The following is a 17,998-nucleotide window of genomic DNA, read 5'->3' as shown; positions in this document are numbered from 1 at the left end:
CCATTGGGCCTTTTCGCCTTTATATGTAAAACGCACAGAAAAGGGGGGGGGCGGGGCCGAGGGAAGGGGGCGGGGCCTGGAGGAGGGGGGCGGGGCCGAGGGGAAGGGGGCGGGGCCTGGAGGGAGGGGGCGGGGCCGGGCTCCCGGGAGCTGCAAGAGAAGAGAGCAGGGGGCGGGGTGAGGGGGGGGAGGCGGGGGGAGGGGGGGGCGGCCCCACGGCGCTGCCGCCCCACGGCGCTGCCCCACGGCGCTGCCCCACGGCGCTGCCCCACACCTACCGCCAGGCCGGGCGCCCCGGGCAGCGGCTGGATCCTCGGCGCCGGCGGCACCCTGCGGGGACAGGGGTCAGCGCCGCCCCACGGCGCCGCCGCCCCACGGCGCTGCCCCACGGCGCTGCTGCTGCCCCACGGCGCTGCTGCCGCCCCACGGCGCCGCCGCGCCCGCTCGGCGTCGGCTCTGCCCCACGGCGGGCCTGTGGCGGGGACGCCCACCCGTCTGCCCCACGGCGCCGCTGCCAGCCCCACAGCTACAGCCTACAGCTACAGCCCCACCGCTACCCCCCACAGCCAGCCCCACAGCTACGCCAACCCTACAGCCAGCCCCACAGCTACCCCCCACCCCACACCTACACCCGCAATCCTACAGCCAGCCCCATATCTACACCCCACACCTACACCCCACAGCAACACCCGCAGCCAGCCCCATAGCTACACCCCACACCTACACCCCACAGCAACACCCGCAACCAGCCCCATATCTACACCCCACACCTACACCCCACAGCAACACCCGCAGCCAGCCCCATATCTACACCCCACACCTACACCCCACAGCTACACCCGTAAGCCTACAGCCAGTGCCATATCTACACCCCACACCCACACCCCACCCCACAGCAACACCCGCAGCCAGCCCCACACCTACACCCCACCCCACAGCAACACCCGCAGCCAGCCCCACACCTACAGCCCACACCTACAGCCCACAGCCAGCCTCATGCTTACACCCACCTACAGCCCACCCCACAGCTACACCTGCACCCCACAGTCAATCCCATAGCTACAACCGCCAGCCAGCCCCACAGCTACACCCCACAGCCCCACAGCTACACCCCAACCCCACAGCCAGCCCCACAGCAACCCCCGCACACCCCCAGGTCCCCCCACCCCTCATAATCCCCCCGCACCGCCCCGGCCTGCCCCAACGGCTGCCCGGGGCTGCCCCACGGCAGAGCCCCTCCGCCTGCCCCCGTCCGCCCCACGGCCATCCAACCGCCCCCCAAGCGACACGTCCGCCCCACGGCACCCGCCCGACCACCCCCAAGCTCTGCCCCACAGCAACCGCTAACCCCCCCCCCCCGACGGACGCCATGTCCACCCCACAGATCTGCCCCCCACGCCTGCCCCATGGCAACTGCTAGTCCACCCCCAAGCTCTGCCCCACAACCCCCCGAGATCTGCCCCACGGCCCCCGCTGGGCTGCCCCCCAACTCCTGCCCCACGGCCCCAACTGAGCCGCCACCCCCCCAACAGACACGCCACCTGCCCCACGGATCTGCCCCCCAATGAAGGCCATGTCCGCCCCACAGATCTGCCCCCAACACCTGCCCCACTGCGACTGCTAAAACACCCAAGGAATGTCATATCCGCCCCACAGACCTGGTCCCCCCATCTGCCCCACAGCAACTGCTAAACCACCCATCTGCCCCACAGCCCCATAGATCTGCCCCCCAATGCCTGCCCCACAGCAACAGCTAAAACACCCCCATCTGCCCCACGGCACCCGCTAAACCACCCCCCAATGAAGGCCATGTCTGCCCCACAGCCCCATAGATCTGCCCCCCAACATCTGCCCCACAGCCCCACAGAGCTGCCCCCAACATCTGCCCCACAGCAACAGCTAAAACACCCGGCAAACGCCACGTCCGCCCCATAGATCTGCCCCACGGCAACTGCTAAAACACCCACCTGCCCCACAGCAACCGCTAAGCCGCCCCCCAACGTCTGCCCCACAGATCTGCCCCCAACATCTGCCCCACGGCAACAAAACACCCATCTGCCCCACGGCAACAGCTAAACCACCCCCCATCTGCCCCACAGCCCCACAGCGCTGCCCCCATCATCTGCCCCACGGCAACAGCTAAAACACCCGGCAAACACCACGTCCGCCCCACAGATCTGCTGCCCCCCAACACCTGCCCCACGGCAACAGCTACAACCCCCGCCTGCCCCACGGCAACACCGAAACCGCCCCCCGCCTCCGCCCCCCCGGGCCGCCAGCGCTGCTCACCTGCGGCTCGGGGGGCCCAGGCGTCCGGGGGGGCGGCGGCGGCGGCGCTCGGGGGGGCCCAGGCGTCCGGGGGGCGGCGCTCGGGGAGGGGCCCAGGCGTCCGGGCGGCGCTCAGGGCGCGGGGGTCACCCAGGAGCCCCAGCTGACGCCGCCGGCCGCGGCGGGGGCCCAGGCGTCCTGGGTGCCGTCGCCCCAGGCGCCGTACTGGGAGGCGTCGGCGCCGTACTGGGCGCCGTACTGGGAGGCGGCGCCGTACTGGGAGGCGCCGTACTGGGAGGCGCCGCCGTACTGGGCGCCGTACTGGGCGGCGGCGCCGTACTGGGCGGCGCCGTACTGGGAGGCGGCGGCGTACTGGGAAGCGGCGGCGCCGTACTGGGAGGCGGCGTCGGCCCCCGCGGCCAGGCCATACTGGGAGGCGTCGGCACCGTACTGGGAGGCGCCGGCGCCATACTGGGAAGCGCCCGCCCCGTACTGGGAGGCGCCGGCGCCCGCCAGGCCGTACTGGGAGGCGCCCGCCCCGTACTGCCCGGCGGCCATTTGGGCGCCGCCGCCATACTGGGAGGCGCCTGCCCCATACTGGGAGGCGCCGGCGCCGTACTGGGCGGCCCCGGCGCCCCCAGTGCCGTACTGGTACGCAGTCACCTGGGCCGAGGCGCCGTACTGGGAGGCGCCGGCCATGTTGGCGGCGTACTGGGAGGCGGCGCCGGCGGCCATGTTGTTGGCGGCCATGTTGTTGGCGGCCATGTTGCCGGCGGCCATGTTGTTGGCCATGTTGCCGGCGGCCATATTGTTGGCGGCCATGCTGTTGGCAGCCATGTTGTTGGCGGCCATGTTACCGGCAGCCATATTGTTGGCAGCCATGTTGTTAGCCATGTTACCGGCGGCCATGTTGTTGGCCATGCTGTTGGCGGCCATGTTGCCGGCGTTGGCCATGTTGCTGGCGGCCATGTTGGTGGCGCTGGCGGCCATGTTGCCGGTGGCGGCGAGGCGGGCGGAGCCGGCCGCCGCCATGGCGGGGGTCATGGCGAAGGGCGAGCGGGAGCCGCCGGTGCCCATGCTTCCCTGGAGGCGGTGGTAGCAGGAGCCCAGGCGTCCGGAGCAGCCCATGCCCATGCTGCCCTGGAGCCGGTGGATGCAGGAGCCCAGGCGTCCGGGGCAGCCCATGCCCACGCTGCCCTGCAGGCGGTGGATACAGGAGCCCAGGCGTCCGGGGCACCCCATGACGTTGCCCTGGAGCCGGTGGATGCAAGGGCCCAGGCGTCCGGCGGGGAAAGCGCCGCCGCCGCTTCCCCCGCGCCCCGGCGTGGAGAGGAAAGGGGACCCAGGCGTCCGGGCGAAGCCGCCCCCCACGCCGCGGGCGGGGCCCGAGAGGAAGGGGGACCCAGGCGTCCGGGCGAAGCCGGCGCGGGCGGCGAGGAGGGGGAAGGGGCCGCCGGGCGCCCGGGGGGAGCCGCCGAGGCCCCGGCCCGGCGTCAGCGACAGCAGGGACCCAGGCGTCCGGGGCGAGGCGCGCACCACCCGCCCCGGCGTCAGCGAAAGCAGGGACCCAGGCGTCCGGGGCAGCCCCCCCGCCCCCCTCCCCGGCGTCAGCGACAGCAGGGGCCCCGGCGTCCGGGGCGTGCTAGTGGCGCCGGGAGCCCGGGGAGCAGCCGCGGGCCCAGGCGTCCGGGTGACTCCCACCGCCCCGGGAGCCCGGGGAGCCGCCGTGGCGCCGGGTTGGGCAGCCGCCGGCGAGGGCCCAGGCGTCTGGGCGGGGGCGGCAGCCGTGGGCGTTTGGGGGGAGGCAGCAAGCGCCGTGGGAGCCGTGGGGGTGGGAGCCGCGGGGGGGGACCCCGTCGCACCCGCCGCCGCCGCCGTGGTTGGGGCCCCCCCGCCACCCGTTTCGGCAGCCGAGGGCCCAGGCGTCCGGGAGGGCTCGGCGGCGGTGGTGGGGGGAGCCGCGGAGGGCTCAGGCGCCGGGGGGGGGCAACACCCGCCGCCCGCTTCCGAGGGAGCCGCCGCCGTGCCGGGATCCCCCCCCGCTCCCGCCTCGGGGCAGGGCCCAGGTGTCCGGGGAGAGGCGCCCGCCCCGGGAGCCGAGGGAAGGGGCCCAGGTGTCCGGGGAGCCGCCGCCGGGGAGGCTGGGGCAGCGGGGGGGGCGGCGCCTTGCTCCTCGCCCACGGCAGAGGCAGGCGGCTCGGCCGGGGGCCCCGGCGTCCGGGGGGAGCCGCCGACGCCGGTGCGGGGCGGGGGGGAGCCGCCGACGCCGGTGCGGGGCGGGGGGGACCCCGGCGTCCGGGCCGCGGGCTCCGTGTACCGTGTGCGCTGGGGCGAGGCCTTCCGGGCGGCTGCCTTGGGGCCGGGGGGCGCCGAGGAGGAGGAGGAGCTGGAGGAGGAGGAGGAGGAGGACGACGAGGAGCTGGAGGAGGAGGAGGAGGAGGAGGACGAGGAGCTGCTGGAGGAGGAGGAGGAGGAGGAGGAGGAAGAGGAGGAGGAGGAGGACGACGAGGAGCTGCTGGAGGAGGAGCTGGAGCTGCGCGAGCGGCGCTTGCGCCGGGTCACGGCCAGGGTGCGGCCCTCGCGGGCCACCGCCGCCGCTGCCACCGCCGTCGGGCTGCCGGGCCTGCGGGGACGGAACGGCGTCAGCGCGACCCCCCCGGGGACGTGGGAAAACCCGGGGACCCCCCCGGGGACGCGGTGACACCCCCAGGGGATGGGGGGACCCTCAAAGGGGAAGGGGGGAGGAGGTGACACCCCCAAGGGACCACGACCTAGGGGAGGGGGAACACCGGGGCGACACCCACGGGGGACGTGGGGGCGACACCCACGGGGGACACGGTGTGCCGGGGGTGACACCCCCGGGGACGCGGTGACACCCAGGGGACACCCCGGGGACGCGGGGACTCTCCCGGGGGACACGGGGCAGGGGGTGACACCCCCAAGGGACCACGACCCAGGGGAGGGGGAACACTAGGGGTGACACCCCTGGGGGACGTGGTGCGCCAGGGGGTGACAACCCCAGGGGAGGGGGGAACAACCTGGGGGACATGGGGCTGGGGGGGGTGACACCCTGGGGACACGGGGTTGGGGGGGGGACAGGGCACCCCAGGGGTGACACCTGGGGGACACGGGGCCAGGGACACATGGTCTCGCAGCAGGTGACAGTGGGGTACAGGTGTGGCCCCGGCGGGAGACAGGGTGATGCTATCAGATGACAACACCCCAGGGTGACAGAGGGGGTGTCACAAGGTGACGCCATTGGGTGACAACACCCGGGGGTGTCCGAGGGGGTGGCATGGAGGGACCCTGGGGGGTGACGCCATGGGGTGACGCCACCCCCGGGTAATGGATGGGATGTCACAGGGTGACACCGTGGGGTGAGAACACCCCAGGGTGACAAAGGGAGTGTCACAGGGTGACGCCGTGGGGCAACGACACCCCAGGGTGACGGAGAAGGTGGCACAAGGGGACCCAGGAGGTGACACCATGGGGTGACGCCACCCTGGGGTGACAGGGGGTGGTACGGGGGTAGCCAGGGGGTGACACCACCCTGGGGGGACAGAGGCAGTGGCGCTGGAGGACCCGAGGAGTGACGTCATGGGGCGATGCCACCCCGGGGTGGCAGAACGGGTGGCACTAGGGGGCCCAGGGGTGACGCCGTGGGGTGACGCCACCCCGGGGGGACGGGGGGGGGGGACAGCAGGGCCCGGGGCGGGGGCAGGAACCTCACTCTGTCTGCGCGGCGTCGCCTTCGGGGGCCGGGGCGGCCGGCGAGGGGGGCCCCGACTCGGAGGAGCTGGAGCTGGAGCTGGAGTCCGAGGAGGAGGAGGAGGAGGACGAGGAGGAGGACGAGGAGGAGGAGGAGGAGGAGGACGAAGAGCTCCGCTTCTCCTTGGGCGCCGCGACGGCGGTGACGGGGGACGCAGCGGCGGCAGCCACGACAGTGGCAGGACCCTCGACGACCATGGGCTCCATCTTGGCAGCTTCCGGGGGGCCGGAGGAGGAGGAGGACGACGAAGAGGAGGAGGAGGAGGAGGAGGAGGAGGAGGAAGAGCGGGGCTTCTCGGGCGCCGGGGCACCCGTCTCCGGCGCCATCTTCTCCAGCACGGGGGGTGAGCGGGAGCGGCCGCGGGCCGGCGAGGCCGAAGGCTGGGCGGCTCCGGGCTCTTCGTCGGCTCGGGCGCTGGTGGGCGGCTCCGGGGCCCGGCTGAGGCGTGGCGGTTCGGCGGGCGCCGGCGAGAGGCTGCGGCGGTCCAGCTTGGCGCCGGCCTCCGCCTGTGCGGCCTCTGGAGAGCGGCAGCGCGGCTGTTGCGCTCGGCCGGGGGAGCCGGGCGGCGCCTCCACTTTGGCCTCCGCAACAGGCGGCACCGCGGTGACAGGCAGCGGTTTTGAGGCGCTGGGGCCCGGCTGGGCTGTCGCAACAGGCGGCGGCTTGGGGGGGCTCTGCCCCGGCGGTGGTGCTGGCTTCGTCACCGCAACGGGGGCCGGTTGGGAGAGGCTCTGGCACAGCGGAGTGGCCGCCTGTGCCGTCATGGTGGGTGTTGGTTTCGAGGGGCTCTGGGGCAGGGGGCTCCCAGATTTCACCTCGACGACGGGTGTTGGTTTCGAGAGGCTCTGTTGTGACGGTGTTGCCAATCTAGGCTCGACAACAGGCATCGCCTTTGGGAGATTCTGCTCTGACAGTGTTGCTGGTTTCACCTCGACAACAGGCATCGCCTTGGGGAGAGCCTGCTGCGACGGTGTTGCTGGCTTCAAGTCAACAACAGGCATCGCCTTGGGGAGAGTCTGCTGCGACGGTGTTGCCGGTTTCAAGTCAACAACAGGCATCGCCTTGGGGAGAGCCTGCTGCGACGGTGTTGCCAGTTTCAAGTCAACAACAGGCATCGCCTTGGGGAGAGCCTGCTGTGACTGTGTTGCCGGTTTCAAGTCAACAACAGGCATCGCCTTGGGGAGAGCCTGCTGTGACGGTGTTGCCGGTTTCAAGTCAACAACAGGCATCGCCTTGGGGAGAGTCTGCTGTGACGGTGTTGCCAATCTAGGCTCAACAACAGGCATCGCCTTGGGGAGAGCCTGCTGTGACGGTGTTGCCGGTTTCACCTCAACAACAGGCATTGCCTTGGGGAGAGCCTGCTGTGACGGTGTTGGTGATTTCACCTCAACAACAGGCATTGCCTTTGGCAAGCTCTGCTGTGACGGTGTTGCCGGTTTCAAGTCAACAACAGGCATCGCCTTCGGGAGAGTCTGCTGTGGCGGTGGTGATTTCACCTCAACAACAGGCATTGCCTTGGGGAGAGTCTGCTGTGGTGGTGGTGATTTCACCTCAACAACAGGCATCGCCTTGGGGAGAGTCTGCTGCGACAGTGTTGCCAGTCTAGGCTCAACAACAGGCATTGCCTTTGGGAGAGTCTGCTGTGACGGTGTTGGTGATTTCACCTCGACAACAGGCATCGCCTTTGGCAAACTCTGCTGTGACGGTGTTGCCAATCGAGGCTCAACAACAGGCATTGCCTTTGGGAGAGTCTGCTGTGACGGTGTTGGCGATCGAGCCTCAACAACAGGCATTGCCTTTGGGAGAGTCTGCTGTGACGGTGTTGGCGATCGAGCCTCAACAACAGGCATTGCCTTGGGGAGGCTCTGCTGTGGCGGTGTTGGTGGTTTCACCTCGACAACAGGCATTGCTTTTGGGAGATTTTGCTGGGATGGTGTTGGCGATTTCACCTCAGGAACAGGCATGGCCTTGGGGAGAGTCTGCTCTGACGGTGTTGGCGATTTCACCTCAACAACAGGCATCGCCTTGGGGAGAGTCTGCTCTGACGGTGTTGGTGATTTCACCTCGACAACAGGCATGGCCTTGGGGAGAGTCTGCTCTGACGGTGTTGGTGATTTCACCTCGACAACAGGCATCGCCTTTGGGAGAGTCTGCTGTGACGGTGTTGCCAATCTAGGCTCGACAACAGGCATGGCCTTGGGGAGAGTCTGCTCTGATGGTGCTGCTGGTTTCACCTCGACAACAGGCATCGCCTTGGGAAGAGTCTGCTGTGACGGTGTTGCTGGTTTCACCTCGACAACAGGCATCGCCTTGGGGAGATTTTGCTCTGATGGTGTTGCCGGTTTCACCTCGACAACAGGCATCGCCTTGGGGAGAGCCTGCTGTGGCGGTGTTGCCAATCTAGGCTCAACAACAGGCATTGCCTTTGGGAGAGTCTGCTGTGACGCTGTTGCCGATCGAGGCTCAACAACAGGCATTGCCTTGGGGAGGCTCTGCTGTGACGCTGTTGCTGATCGAGGCTCAACGACAGGCATCGCCTTGGGGAGGCTCTGCTGTGACGCTGTTGCCGATCGAGGCTCAACAACAGGCATCGCCTTGGGGAGGCTCTGCTGTGACGCTGTTGCCAACCTCGCGTCAACAACAGGCATCGCTTTCGGCAGGGTCTGCTGCGACAGCGCAATCAACCTCGCGTCAACAACAGGCATCGCTTTCGGCAAGCTCTGCTGCGACAGCGCGATCAACCTCGCATCAACAACAGGCATCGCCTTGTGGAGGCCCTGCTGTGACAGCGCTGTCAGTCGAGACTCAACAACAGGCATTGCCTTGGGCAGGCCGTGCTGCGGCGGTATGGCTGACTTCAGGTTAACAACAGGCATCGCCCTGGGGAGGCTCTGCTGCGACAGCGCCAGCAGCCTCGCGCCGATAACAGGCATCGCCTTGGGCAGGCTCTGCTGCGACGGTGGGGCCGGTTTTGCGTCGACAACAGGCATCGCTTTGGGCAGGCTCTGCTGCGACGGGGTTCCCGATCTCCCATCGGCAACAGGCGACTTGGAGAGGCTTGACTGTGACGGTGTTCCCGCTTTCGCTTCCGCCGCGGGTGTTGCTTTTGAAGCGCTCGGCTGTGACGGTGTTCCCGCTTTCACCTCCGCCGCGGGTGTCGCCTTGGAGGCACTTGACTGTGATGATGTTCCCGCTTTTGCGTCCACCGCGGGTGTTGCTTTGGAGACACCCTCTTGCGACGGTGTTCCCGCTTTCGCCTCCGCCGCAGGTGTTGTCGTCGAGCTGCTCGGCTGTGCCGGCGTCGCTGCTTTCGCCTCCGCCGCGGGTGTTTTGGAGGCGCTCGATGGTGTCTCCGGCTGTACCGGGGCGATGGGCACCCACTTGGGGCCGCTCGGCGGTGTTGCCGCGGTGGCAGCGGCTGTTGCGGGCGGCGGTTTCACGACAGGCGGCGGCTCGGGCTGCGCCATGCCGATGGGCACCCACTTGGGGCGGGCGGGCGGCGGCGGCGGGGCGGGTTCCGCCGGAGCCTCAGGGGCGGCGGCGGGCGTCGCGGTGTCGGTGACGGGCGTCGCGGTGTTGGCGACAGGCGGCGAGGGGGAGCGGGGCGGGGGCGAGCGGGAGCCCCTGCGCTTGGGGGCGGGCGAGGCGGTGGAGCTGCGGCGGCGGCGGCGGCGGCGGCCGGCGGAGCTGCGGGAGCGGCTGCGCCGGGGCGAGGCCCGGGCCTTCTTTTTGGGGCGGGGCGAGGAGGCGGAGCGGCTGCGGCGCCCCGCCCCCCGCCGGCCCCGCCCCTCGGCCGAGGAGTCGGAGCGGCTGCGGCGCGACGCCGTCCCCCGGCCCCGGCGGCGCCGCTCGGGGGAGGACGGCGAGCGGCTACGGCGGCCCGGCGAGGAGGCCGAGCGGCCGCGGCGGGCGGGGGTGCGGGAGCGGCGCCGCGCGGGGGTGCGGGAGCGGCTACGGCGCCGCGCGGGGGTGCGGGAGCGCCCGCGGCGCGACGGCGTGCGGGAGCGGCTGCGGCGGCGCGCCGGGGTGCGGGAGCGGCGCCGGGCGGGGCTGCGGGAGCGGCCCCAGCGCCAGGCGCGGCCGCGGGGGGAGCGGGAGCGGGAGCGGCCCCCCCCCCAGCGGGGCGGGGTGCGGGAGCGGGCCCGGCGCGCCGGCGGCGTGCGGGATTTGGGGCGGCGGGCGGGGCTGCGGGAGGGCGAGCGGGGCCGGCGCTGGGGGCTGCCCGATTCGGGGCGCCACAGCGGGGTGCGGGAGCGCGAGCGGCCCCGGCGCGGCGTCCGCGAGCGGGACCAGGCGCTGCGGCGGGCCGGGGTGCGGGACCGCCGGCGCGCGGGGGTGCGGGACCGCCGGCGCGGCGGGGTGCGGGAGCGCGAGCGGCCCCGGCGGCCCCCGGCGGGGCTGCGCGACCGCGAGCGCTCCCGCCTGTTGCTGCTCCGCCCCTTGGAGGCCTTGGCGGGGGTGGCGGAGCGGCGCGAGGAGGAGGAGGCCGGCTTGGCCGCGGCCTTGGCGGGAGGCGGCGGCAGCGGCGACACGCTGCGGCGCGCCGCCGCCGTCGCCTCCGGGGCCGGCTTGGGGGGCGAGGAGGAGGAGGAGGAAGAGCGGGCGCCGCTGTCGGAGCGGGAGGCGGGCGAGGCGGCCCGGGGGGGCGGCGGCGAGGCCGCGGGGGGCGGCGGCGGCGGCAGCGGCCCGGCGGGGGAGGCGGCGGTGGCGGTTGCGGCGGGGGGCGAGGCCTCGGCGGGCGACGGCGGCGCCGCGGCGGGCGTCACGGGCGGCTCCGGTTGCTCGGCGGCGGTGGCGGGGGGCGACGGCGAGCGGGCGGGGGGCTCCGGCGGGTTCTGTGGGGCGGGGGGAAGCGGGTGAGGCGGCGGGGCGGGGCGGGGGCCCCCCCCTGGCCCCCCCCCGGCGCCCCGGCTCACCTCCGGCTCCTCGCTGGCCCGGGCGGGGCCCGGGGCCGGCGCCGGCTCCTTCTCGGGGGGCGCCGCGGGGCGGCTCTCGGCGCTCGGCGGCGGGGGGGTCTGGCTGCGCTGGGGCTGGGGCGGGGCCTTCGGGGCCGTGGCGCTGCGGGACCTGCGGGGCACGGGGGTGAGGCCGGGGGGGGCGCGGGGGGGGGCGTGTGGGGCGGCCGGGGGGGCGGCGTGGGGCGCCCCACTCACCTGCTGCGGGAGGAGCCGGAGGAGGAGGAGGAGGCGGGCGAGGAAGAGCGCTCGCGGCGGCTCTTCTGCGACGTCGACTCGCTGGTGGATCTGGGGAGACAGCGACGGGGCGGGGGGTGAGTTGGGGGGCGGCGCGTGTGGGGCAGCGCGTGTGGGGCGGCGCGTGTGGGGCGCTGAGCCCCCCCGCTCACCTCTTGCGCTTCTTCTCTTTGGCCTTGTGTTTGCTCTTGGGGCTCGGAGACCTGGGGGGCGGGGAGAGCGTCACCGAGGCTGCCCCACAAGTGGCTGCCCCACGTATCCACTCCCCTGCCCCATAGCTCCGCCCCCCCTGCCCCACACGTCCCCCATCTCACCGGTGCTTCCGCTTCTTGGACTCCGATTCAGACCTGCGGGAAGGGAAAGGGGGGCGGGGGGTGAGCGGGGGGGTGGTTGGGGGGCTGCCCCACATTCCTCCCCCTGCCCCACATCTCCCTCCTCCCCACGGCGGCGGCCATACCTGTGCTTCTTCTTCTTGGAGCTCTTCTTCCGCTCACGCCGCCCCGGCGAGCGGCTCTCCGACCTGCGGGCGCGACCAAAACCGCCTCGTTTAGCCCCAAACCAGGCTGCTCCCGCGGTGGGGGAGGGCCCAGGCGTCTGGGCCGGGGCCCAGGTGTCCGGGGCGGGGCCCAGGCGTCCGGCCGCTACCCACCTTCCTCTGTCTTTCTTCTTTTTCTTCTTCTTCTGCTTAGGAGACGGCGACCGGGAGCTGCTCGACTCGCGCGCCAGGCTGGGGGGGGGGGAACGAGAGGGGTCTCAGCGAGGCCGCAAGGGGCCCAGGCGCCCCCCGCGCCCCCCAGCCCCCCGGCGCGGTACCTGAAGGCCTTGGGGGGGTCGGGGGGCCGGGCGGCGGGGGCGGCGGGCGCCTCCTTGGCCCGGCGGTTGGGGTCGAAGGAGCTGCCGTCCACGTAGCTCTCGCTGATGCCGAAGGCGGCCCGCAGCCGCTCGTTCTTCTTCTCGTTGGCCTCGGCCAGCTGGTGGGTCTCCGTCACCCTGCGCGGTGGGGGGGGGGGGCGGCGTTAGGGGGGGACGCGGGGGGGGGGGGGGGGACGAGGGGACGCGGGGGGACGGGACTCACGTGGGCTTGTGCTCGGGCTGCTCGCCCTCCTTGCCCAGCGCCACGTCCTTCTCCAGCAGCATCAAGCGGAAAGTGGCCACTTTCTCCTGGATCTCGCCCTCGTTGTACCTAAAGGCGGAGGGCGGTGAGGCGCGGCCGAGCGGGCCCAGGCGTCCGGGCTGGGGAGGGGGGGGGGGAGGCGACGGCTTACCCTTGCTCCTCCATGAGCTCGGAGAGCTCGAGGCATTTCAGCTCCACCTTGCGCTTGCGCTCGTGGTCCAGGATGTCCTGGTTGGGCTTCTTGAGCAGGCTGGACTCCAGCTTGCGCAGCTCCTCCTCCGCCTTGTAGTCGGCCCGCTCCTTCTTGTGGCGCAGGGCCGAGAGGTTGCGCTGCACGTAGCCGTTGGTGCCGCTCCCCCGGGGCGTCGGCAGCCCTATCCCATTGTACATGGCGACCCACGCTGCCGAGGCCTGCGGGGGGGGAGGCCCCGCCGTCAGGGACCCCGGCGGCCCCCCCCGCGGCTAACGCTCTCCCTTTTCCCCTCTCCTCCCCGCCCCGCCTGCGGGTTTGTTCTCTAAAACGGCCCCCGGGTCACTTTAGTCGCGCCTCAAAACGAGGCCTCCGCGGGGGCTTTGCCCTCGCGACAGCGCCCCAAACCCCTCTGACACCTTTCTTTCTCCTCAAAACTCTCCCGAAACCCTCCGTGCACCCGTTTTTTCCTCACAACTCTACCCCGAAACTCTCTGAAAACCGTTTTTTCCCCTCAAAATTCTCTCAAAACCCTCCACACACCTGCTTTCTCCTCACAACTCTACCCCAAATCCCTCCAAAAACTCATCTTTCCCCAAAAAACTCTCTCAAAACCATCCATGCACCCGCTTTCTCCTCACAACTCTACCCCGAATCCCTCTAAAAACCCTTTTTCCCCCCTCAAAATTCTCCCAAAACCTTCCACACACCCACATTCCCCTCACAACTATGCCCCAAAGCTCTCTAAAAACCTTTTTTCTTCTCAAAACTCTCCCAAAACCCTCCGTGCACTCGTTTTTCCCTCACAACTGTACCCCAAAACTCTCTGAAAACCGTTTTTTCCCCTCAAAATTCTCTCAAAACCCTCCACACACCTGCTTTCTTCTCACAACTCTACCCCATATCCCTCTGAAAACCCTTTTTTCACCCTAAAAACTCTCTCAAAACCATCCATGCACCCACTTTCTCCTCACAGTTCTACCCCAAAACGTTCTGAAAACCTTTTTTCCCCCTCAAAATTCTCCCAAAACCTTCCACACACCCACATTCCCCTCACAACTATACCCCAAACGCCTCTAAAAACCCTTTTTTCCCCTAAAAGCTCTCCCAAAACCTTCCACACACCCACATTCCTCTCACAACTATACCTCAAAGCTCTCTAAAAACCTTTTTTCTTCTCAAAACTCTCCCAAAACCTTCCACACACTTATGTTCCTCTCACAATTCTACCCCAAACCCTTCTGAAAACCCTTTTTTCCCAAAATTCTCCCAAAATTCTTTGTGCACCCACATTCCCCTTACAACTATGCCCCAAAGCTCTCTAAAAATCTTTTTCCCTCTAAAAACTCTCTCAAAACTCTCCACGCACCCACATTCCTCTCACAACTATACCCGAAGCCCCTCCAAAAACCCTTTTTGCCCCTCAAAATTCTCCCAAAACTCTCCATGCACCCACTTTCTTCTCACAACTCTACCCCAAAATCCTCTGAAAACCTTTTCTGCTTCTCAAAACTCTCCCAAAACCCTCCATGCACCCACATTCCCCTCACAACCATACTGCAAAACTCTGAAAACCTTTTTTCCCCAAAAAACTCTCCCAAAACCTTCCACACACCCACATTCCTCTCACAACTATACCTCAAAGCTCTCTAAAAACCTTTTTTCCCTCACAGCTCTCCCAAAACCCTCTACACACCTATTTTTCCTTCACAGCTCTACCCCAAAGCTCTCTGAAAACCTTTTTTCCTCTCAAAATTCTCCCAAAACTCTCCATGTCCCCACATTCCCCTCACAACTATACCCCAAAATTTTCTAAAAACCTTTTTTCTCCTTAAAACTCTCCCAAAACCCTCCATGCACCCATTTTCCTCTCACAACTATACCCCAAAACTCTCTGAAAACCTTTTTTCTCTCAAAATTCTCTCAAAACCCTCCACACACCCGCTTTCTCCTCACAACTCTACCCCAAATCCCTCCAAAAAACTGTTTTTTCCCCTCAAAACTCTCCCAAAACCCTCCATGCACCCATTTTTTTCTCAGAACTATACCCTGAAACTCTCTAAAAACCTTTTTTCTTCTCAAAACTCTCCCAAAATCTTCCACACACCCACTTTCTCCTCACAACTCTACCCCAAAACTCTCTAAAAACCATTTTTCCCTCAAAACTCTTCCAAAACCCTCTGTGCACCCATTTTTTCCTCACAACTATACCCCAAAACTCTCTGAAAACCCTTCTTCCCCCTCAAAACTTCTCATAACTCTACCTGTTCCCCTCCCAACTCCCCCCAGCCCCTCCACACACTCACCTTCTCTCACAAAAGCACCCCAAAACCCCTCTGAAAACCCTTTTTTCCCCTAAAAACTCCCCTCAAATCCCCCCGCACCTCATTTTCCCTCACAACTGCACCCCAAACTCCTCTGAAAACCCTGTTTTCCCTCAAAACTCTCCCCAACTCCCCCCAAACCCCTTCACACACCCCCTTTCCCCTCACAAAAGCCACCCAACACACTGAAAAGCTTTTTGTTCCCTCAAAACTTCCTACTTCCCCTCTCAACCCCTCCACACAGCCACTTCCCCCTCGCAACAGCAACCCAAACGCCGCTGAAAAGCTTTTTTTCCCTCAAAACTCTCCCCAGCTCCCCCACACACCCACTTTCCCCTCACAAAAGCACCCTACACCTCTGGAAGCACAGGTTTTTCCCTCAAAATCGCCCCCAATTCCCCCCACACCTCATTTCCCCTCATAAAAGCACCCGAAATGCCCCTGAAAACCCTTTTTCCCCTCAAAACTAGCCCTGTTCCCCCCTCAACTCCTCCACACAACCGCTTTCTTCTCACAACTACACCCAAACCCCTCCGAAAGCCTTTTTCCCCCTCACAACTACACCCCAAACCCCTCCGAAAGCCTTTTTCCCCTCAAAACTACACCCCAAACCCCTCCGAAAGCCTTTTTCCCCTCAAAACTACACCCCAAACCCCTCCGAAAACCTTTTCCCCCTCAAAACTACACCCCAAACCCCTCCGAAAGCCTTTTCCCCCTCAAAACTACACCCCAAACCCCTCCGAAAGCCTTTTCCCCCTCAAAACTACACCCCAAACCCCTCCGAAAGCCTTTTTCCCCCTCACAACTACACCCCAAACCCCTCCGAAAGCCTTTTCCCCCCTCACAACTACACCCCAAACTCCTCTGAAAACCTTTCCCCCCCCCAAAACTACACCCCAAACCTCTCCGAAAGCCTTTTTCCCCCTCACAACTCTCCTCAACTCCTCCATCTTCCCCTCACAAAAACACCCCAAACCCCTGGAATTACCTTTTTTTCCTCAAAACTCCCCCCAGCTCCCTCTGCAAACCCATTTTCCCCTCACAAAAGCACCCCAAAGCCCTTAAAAACCTTTTTCTCTCTCTTCTTAACTCCCAACTCCCCCACATACCCACGTTTCCCTCACAAAAGCACCCTAAACCCCTGGATCCGCTGTTTTTTTCCCCTCAAAATTCCCCCCAACCCCCCCGCGCCTACTTTACCCTCACAAAAACACCCCAAAACCCCCTGAAAAAAGACTTTTTTCCCTTAAAATTTTCTCCCTTCTCTCTCAACTCCCCTCGACCGCTCCAAGCACCTACTTTCCCCTTGCAAAAGCTCCCCAAATCCCTCCAAAAACCTTTTTTTCCCCTCTAAACTCTCTACTTCTGGTCTCAACTCCCAGCTCCCCCCACACGCTCACTTCCCCCTCACAAAAACAACCCAAACACCCCTCTAAAAACCTTTTTTCCCCCTCAAAACTGTCCCCAACCCTCCACGCACCCATTTTCTCCTCATAAAAACACCCCAAAACCCTCTAAAAACCATTTTTGTCCTCAAAACTCTCTACTTCCCGTCTCAACTCTCCTGCGCACTCACTATTGCCTCACAACTGCACTCTAAACTTCTCCAAAAATGTTTTTTTCCCTCAAAACTACCCCCGTTCTGCTCTCAACCGCTCCACGCACCCCCTTCCCCCTCACAACTGCACCCCAAACCCCTCCGAAAACCTTTTTTTTCCCTCAAAACTGCCCCCAACCCCCTCCGCGCTTCCATTTTCCTCTCCCGACAGCGCCCCAAACCCCTCCGACAACTTTTTCTCCCCAAAAAGCTCCCCCCAGCCCCTCCACGCACCCGCTTTCCCCTCACGAAACCCCCCCAAACCTCCACAACCGCCGTTTTTCCCCTCAAAATCCCCAAACCCCTCCGAAAACCTTTCTTCCCCCCTCAAAACTCCCCCCCCCGCACCTCGTTTCCCCTCGCGACTCCCCCCAACCCCCCCGCGCACCCACTTTCCCCTCACAAAACCGCCACAAACCCCCCAAAAAGCTTTTTTTTTTCACGTAAAAACTCTCCCCCCCCCGCGCGCCCCTCCCCCACCCGCGCGGGCCAACGGCCGCGCCGCGCGCCCGCCCCTCCCCCACCGCGCGGCCAACGGTCGCCCGCGGCGAGCGCGCGCCCCCCACCCACCCACGCGCGACGTGTCCCCGTGTTCCCCCCCCCGCCCTCACCAGCCGGCGGCTCCGCTCGCGCCGCGCGGGGACCCTCCGCCGCGCTCGAGGCTGCCGCGGCCGCGAGACCCGGACGGAGAGACGCGAGGCGACGCCACGCGCCCCCGCCTACCCGCGCGGCCTGCCCTTCCGGCCCCGCCGCCGCTGACGTCAGCCCCAGCCCGCGGGGGACGACGGGAAGTGGAGTGCCGCCGCGCCGCGCGGCCGCTGGAAGGTGAGGCAGCGCCGGACTACAAGTCCCATCGGCCCCCGCGCGGCGCCGACATCTTGTGGCGGCCCGGCGGCGGCCCGCGCGCGGGGCATGCCGGGAGGTGGAGTCCGCTCGGCGCCCGCCCGCAGCAAGAGGGAGGCGGGGCGGGACTACAGCTCCCGGCGTGCCTCGCGCCGCCCCGCCATCTTGTGCGGGGCGGCGCGAGGCACGCTGGGAAGGCGGAGGGCTCCCTTCCCCCCCTCCCCCGCCCCCGTTTTCCACAGTGCGCGCAGGCGCGGCCGCCGCCGCGCGCCGGCCAATGGGCATCGCCCATGTCCTCTCTCCGCCGCCAGCCAATCAGCGCCGCTTCTACCGGGCGGCCAGCCAATCAGCGTCACGTGTGCCCGGCGCTGGCCGCTCGCCAGCGTCTGGCCGCCTCTTCCAGCCAATCAGAGTCGCTGCTCCCCCCCCCCCCGGGGGGGCCCAGGCGTTCGGGGGCCCAGGCGTCCCCGCTGGCCCGTTCCGGCAGGTTTTAGCCCCAAAAGGGGAGAGTCGAAGCTGTTTTGGGCCCCAAAAGGGCCGATTACAGCTGGTTTTGCCCCAAAAGAGTCGATTTCAGGCCGTTCCCCCCAAAAAGGGCAGAATTAAGGCCGTTTCCCCCCAAAAAAGGGGCAAAAATAGGTCCTTTTCGCCCCCCAAAAGGGCAGATTTTAGGCCATTTTTGGCCCCTCAAAAGGGCAGAT

At 67.1% G+C, this 17,998-nt stretch overlaps 1 protein-coding gene across 3 annotated transcripts; it reads right to left on the bottom strand.

Moving 5' to 3' along the window:
• Positions 1–3: 3 nt before the first annotated feature.
• SRRM2 (serine/arginine repetitive matrix 2) lies at positions 4–17,234 on the bottom strand. 3 transcript variants are annotated; one of them, XM_064499503.1, is made up of 14 exons: positions 17,066–17,203; positions 12,495–12,754; positions 12,305–12,412; positions 12,043–12,219; positions 11,879–11,956; positions 11,687–11,749; positions 11,544–11,576; positions 11,382–11,432; positions 11,191–11,280; positions 10,954–11,104; positions 5,999–10,872; positions 2,290–4,891; positions 279–330; positions 4–150 (listed from the first exon to the last, which is right to left on the bottom strand). In XM_064499503.1, exons 2-12 carry the CDS (start codon positions 12,731–12,733, stop codon positions 2,401–2,403), a joined length of 8,355 nt encoding a protein of 2,784 aa, XP_064355573.1. In that variant the 5' UTR covers positions 12,734–12,754; positions 17,066–17,203; the 3' UTR covers positions 4–150; positions 279–330; positions 2,290–2,400. The 3 variants fall into 3 exon arrangements, with proteins under 3 accessions (XP_064355573.1, XP_064355574.1, XP_064355572.1); XM_064499504.1 differs by having other exon boundaries at positions 4–330; positions 17,178–17,234; XM_064499502.1 differs by having other exon boundaries at positions 4–330.
• Between the last annotated feature and the right edge of the window lie 764 nt (positions 17,235–17,998).

This window comes from Dromaius novaehollandiae, chromosome 30, assembly GCF_036370855.1.
Source record: "Dromaius novaehollandiae isolate bDroNov1 chromosome 30, bDroNov1.hap1, whole genome shotgun sequence".
Classification (NCBI taxonomy): domain Eukaryota; kingdom Metazoa; phylum Chordata; class Aves; order Casuariiformes; family Dromaiidae; genus Dromaius; species Dromaius novaehollandiae.
The sequence above is the reverse complement of the archived record's forward strand: the minus strand, read 5'-3'. Positions and strand labels throughout refer to the sequence as shown.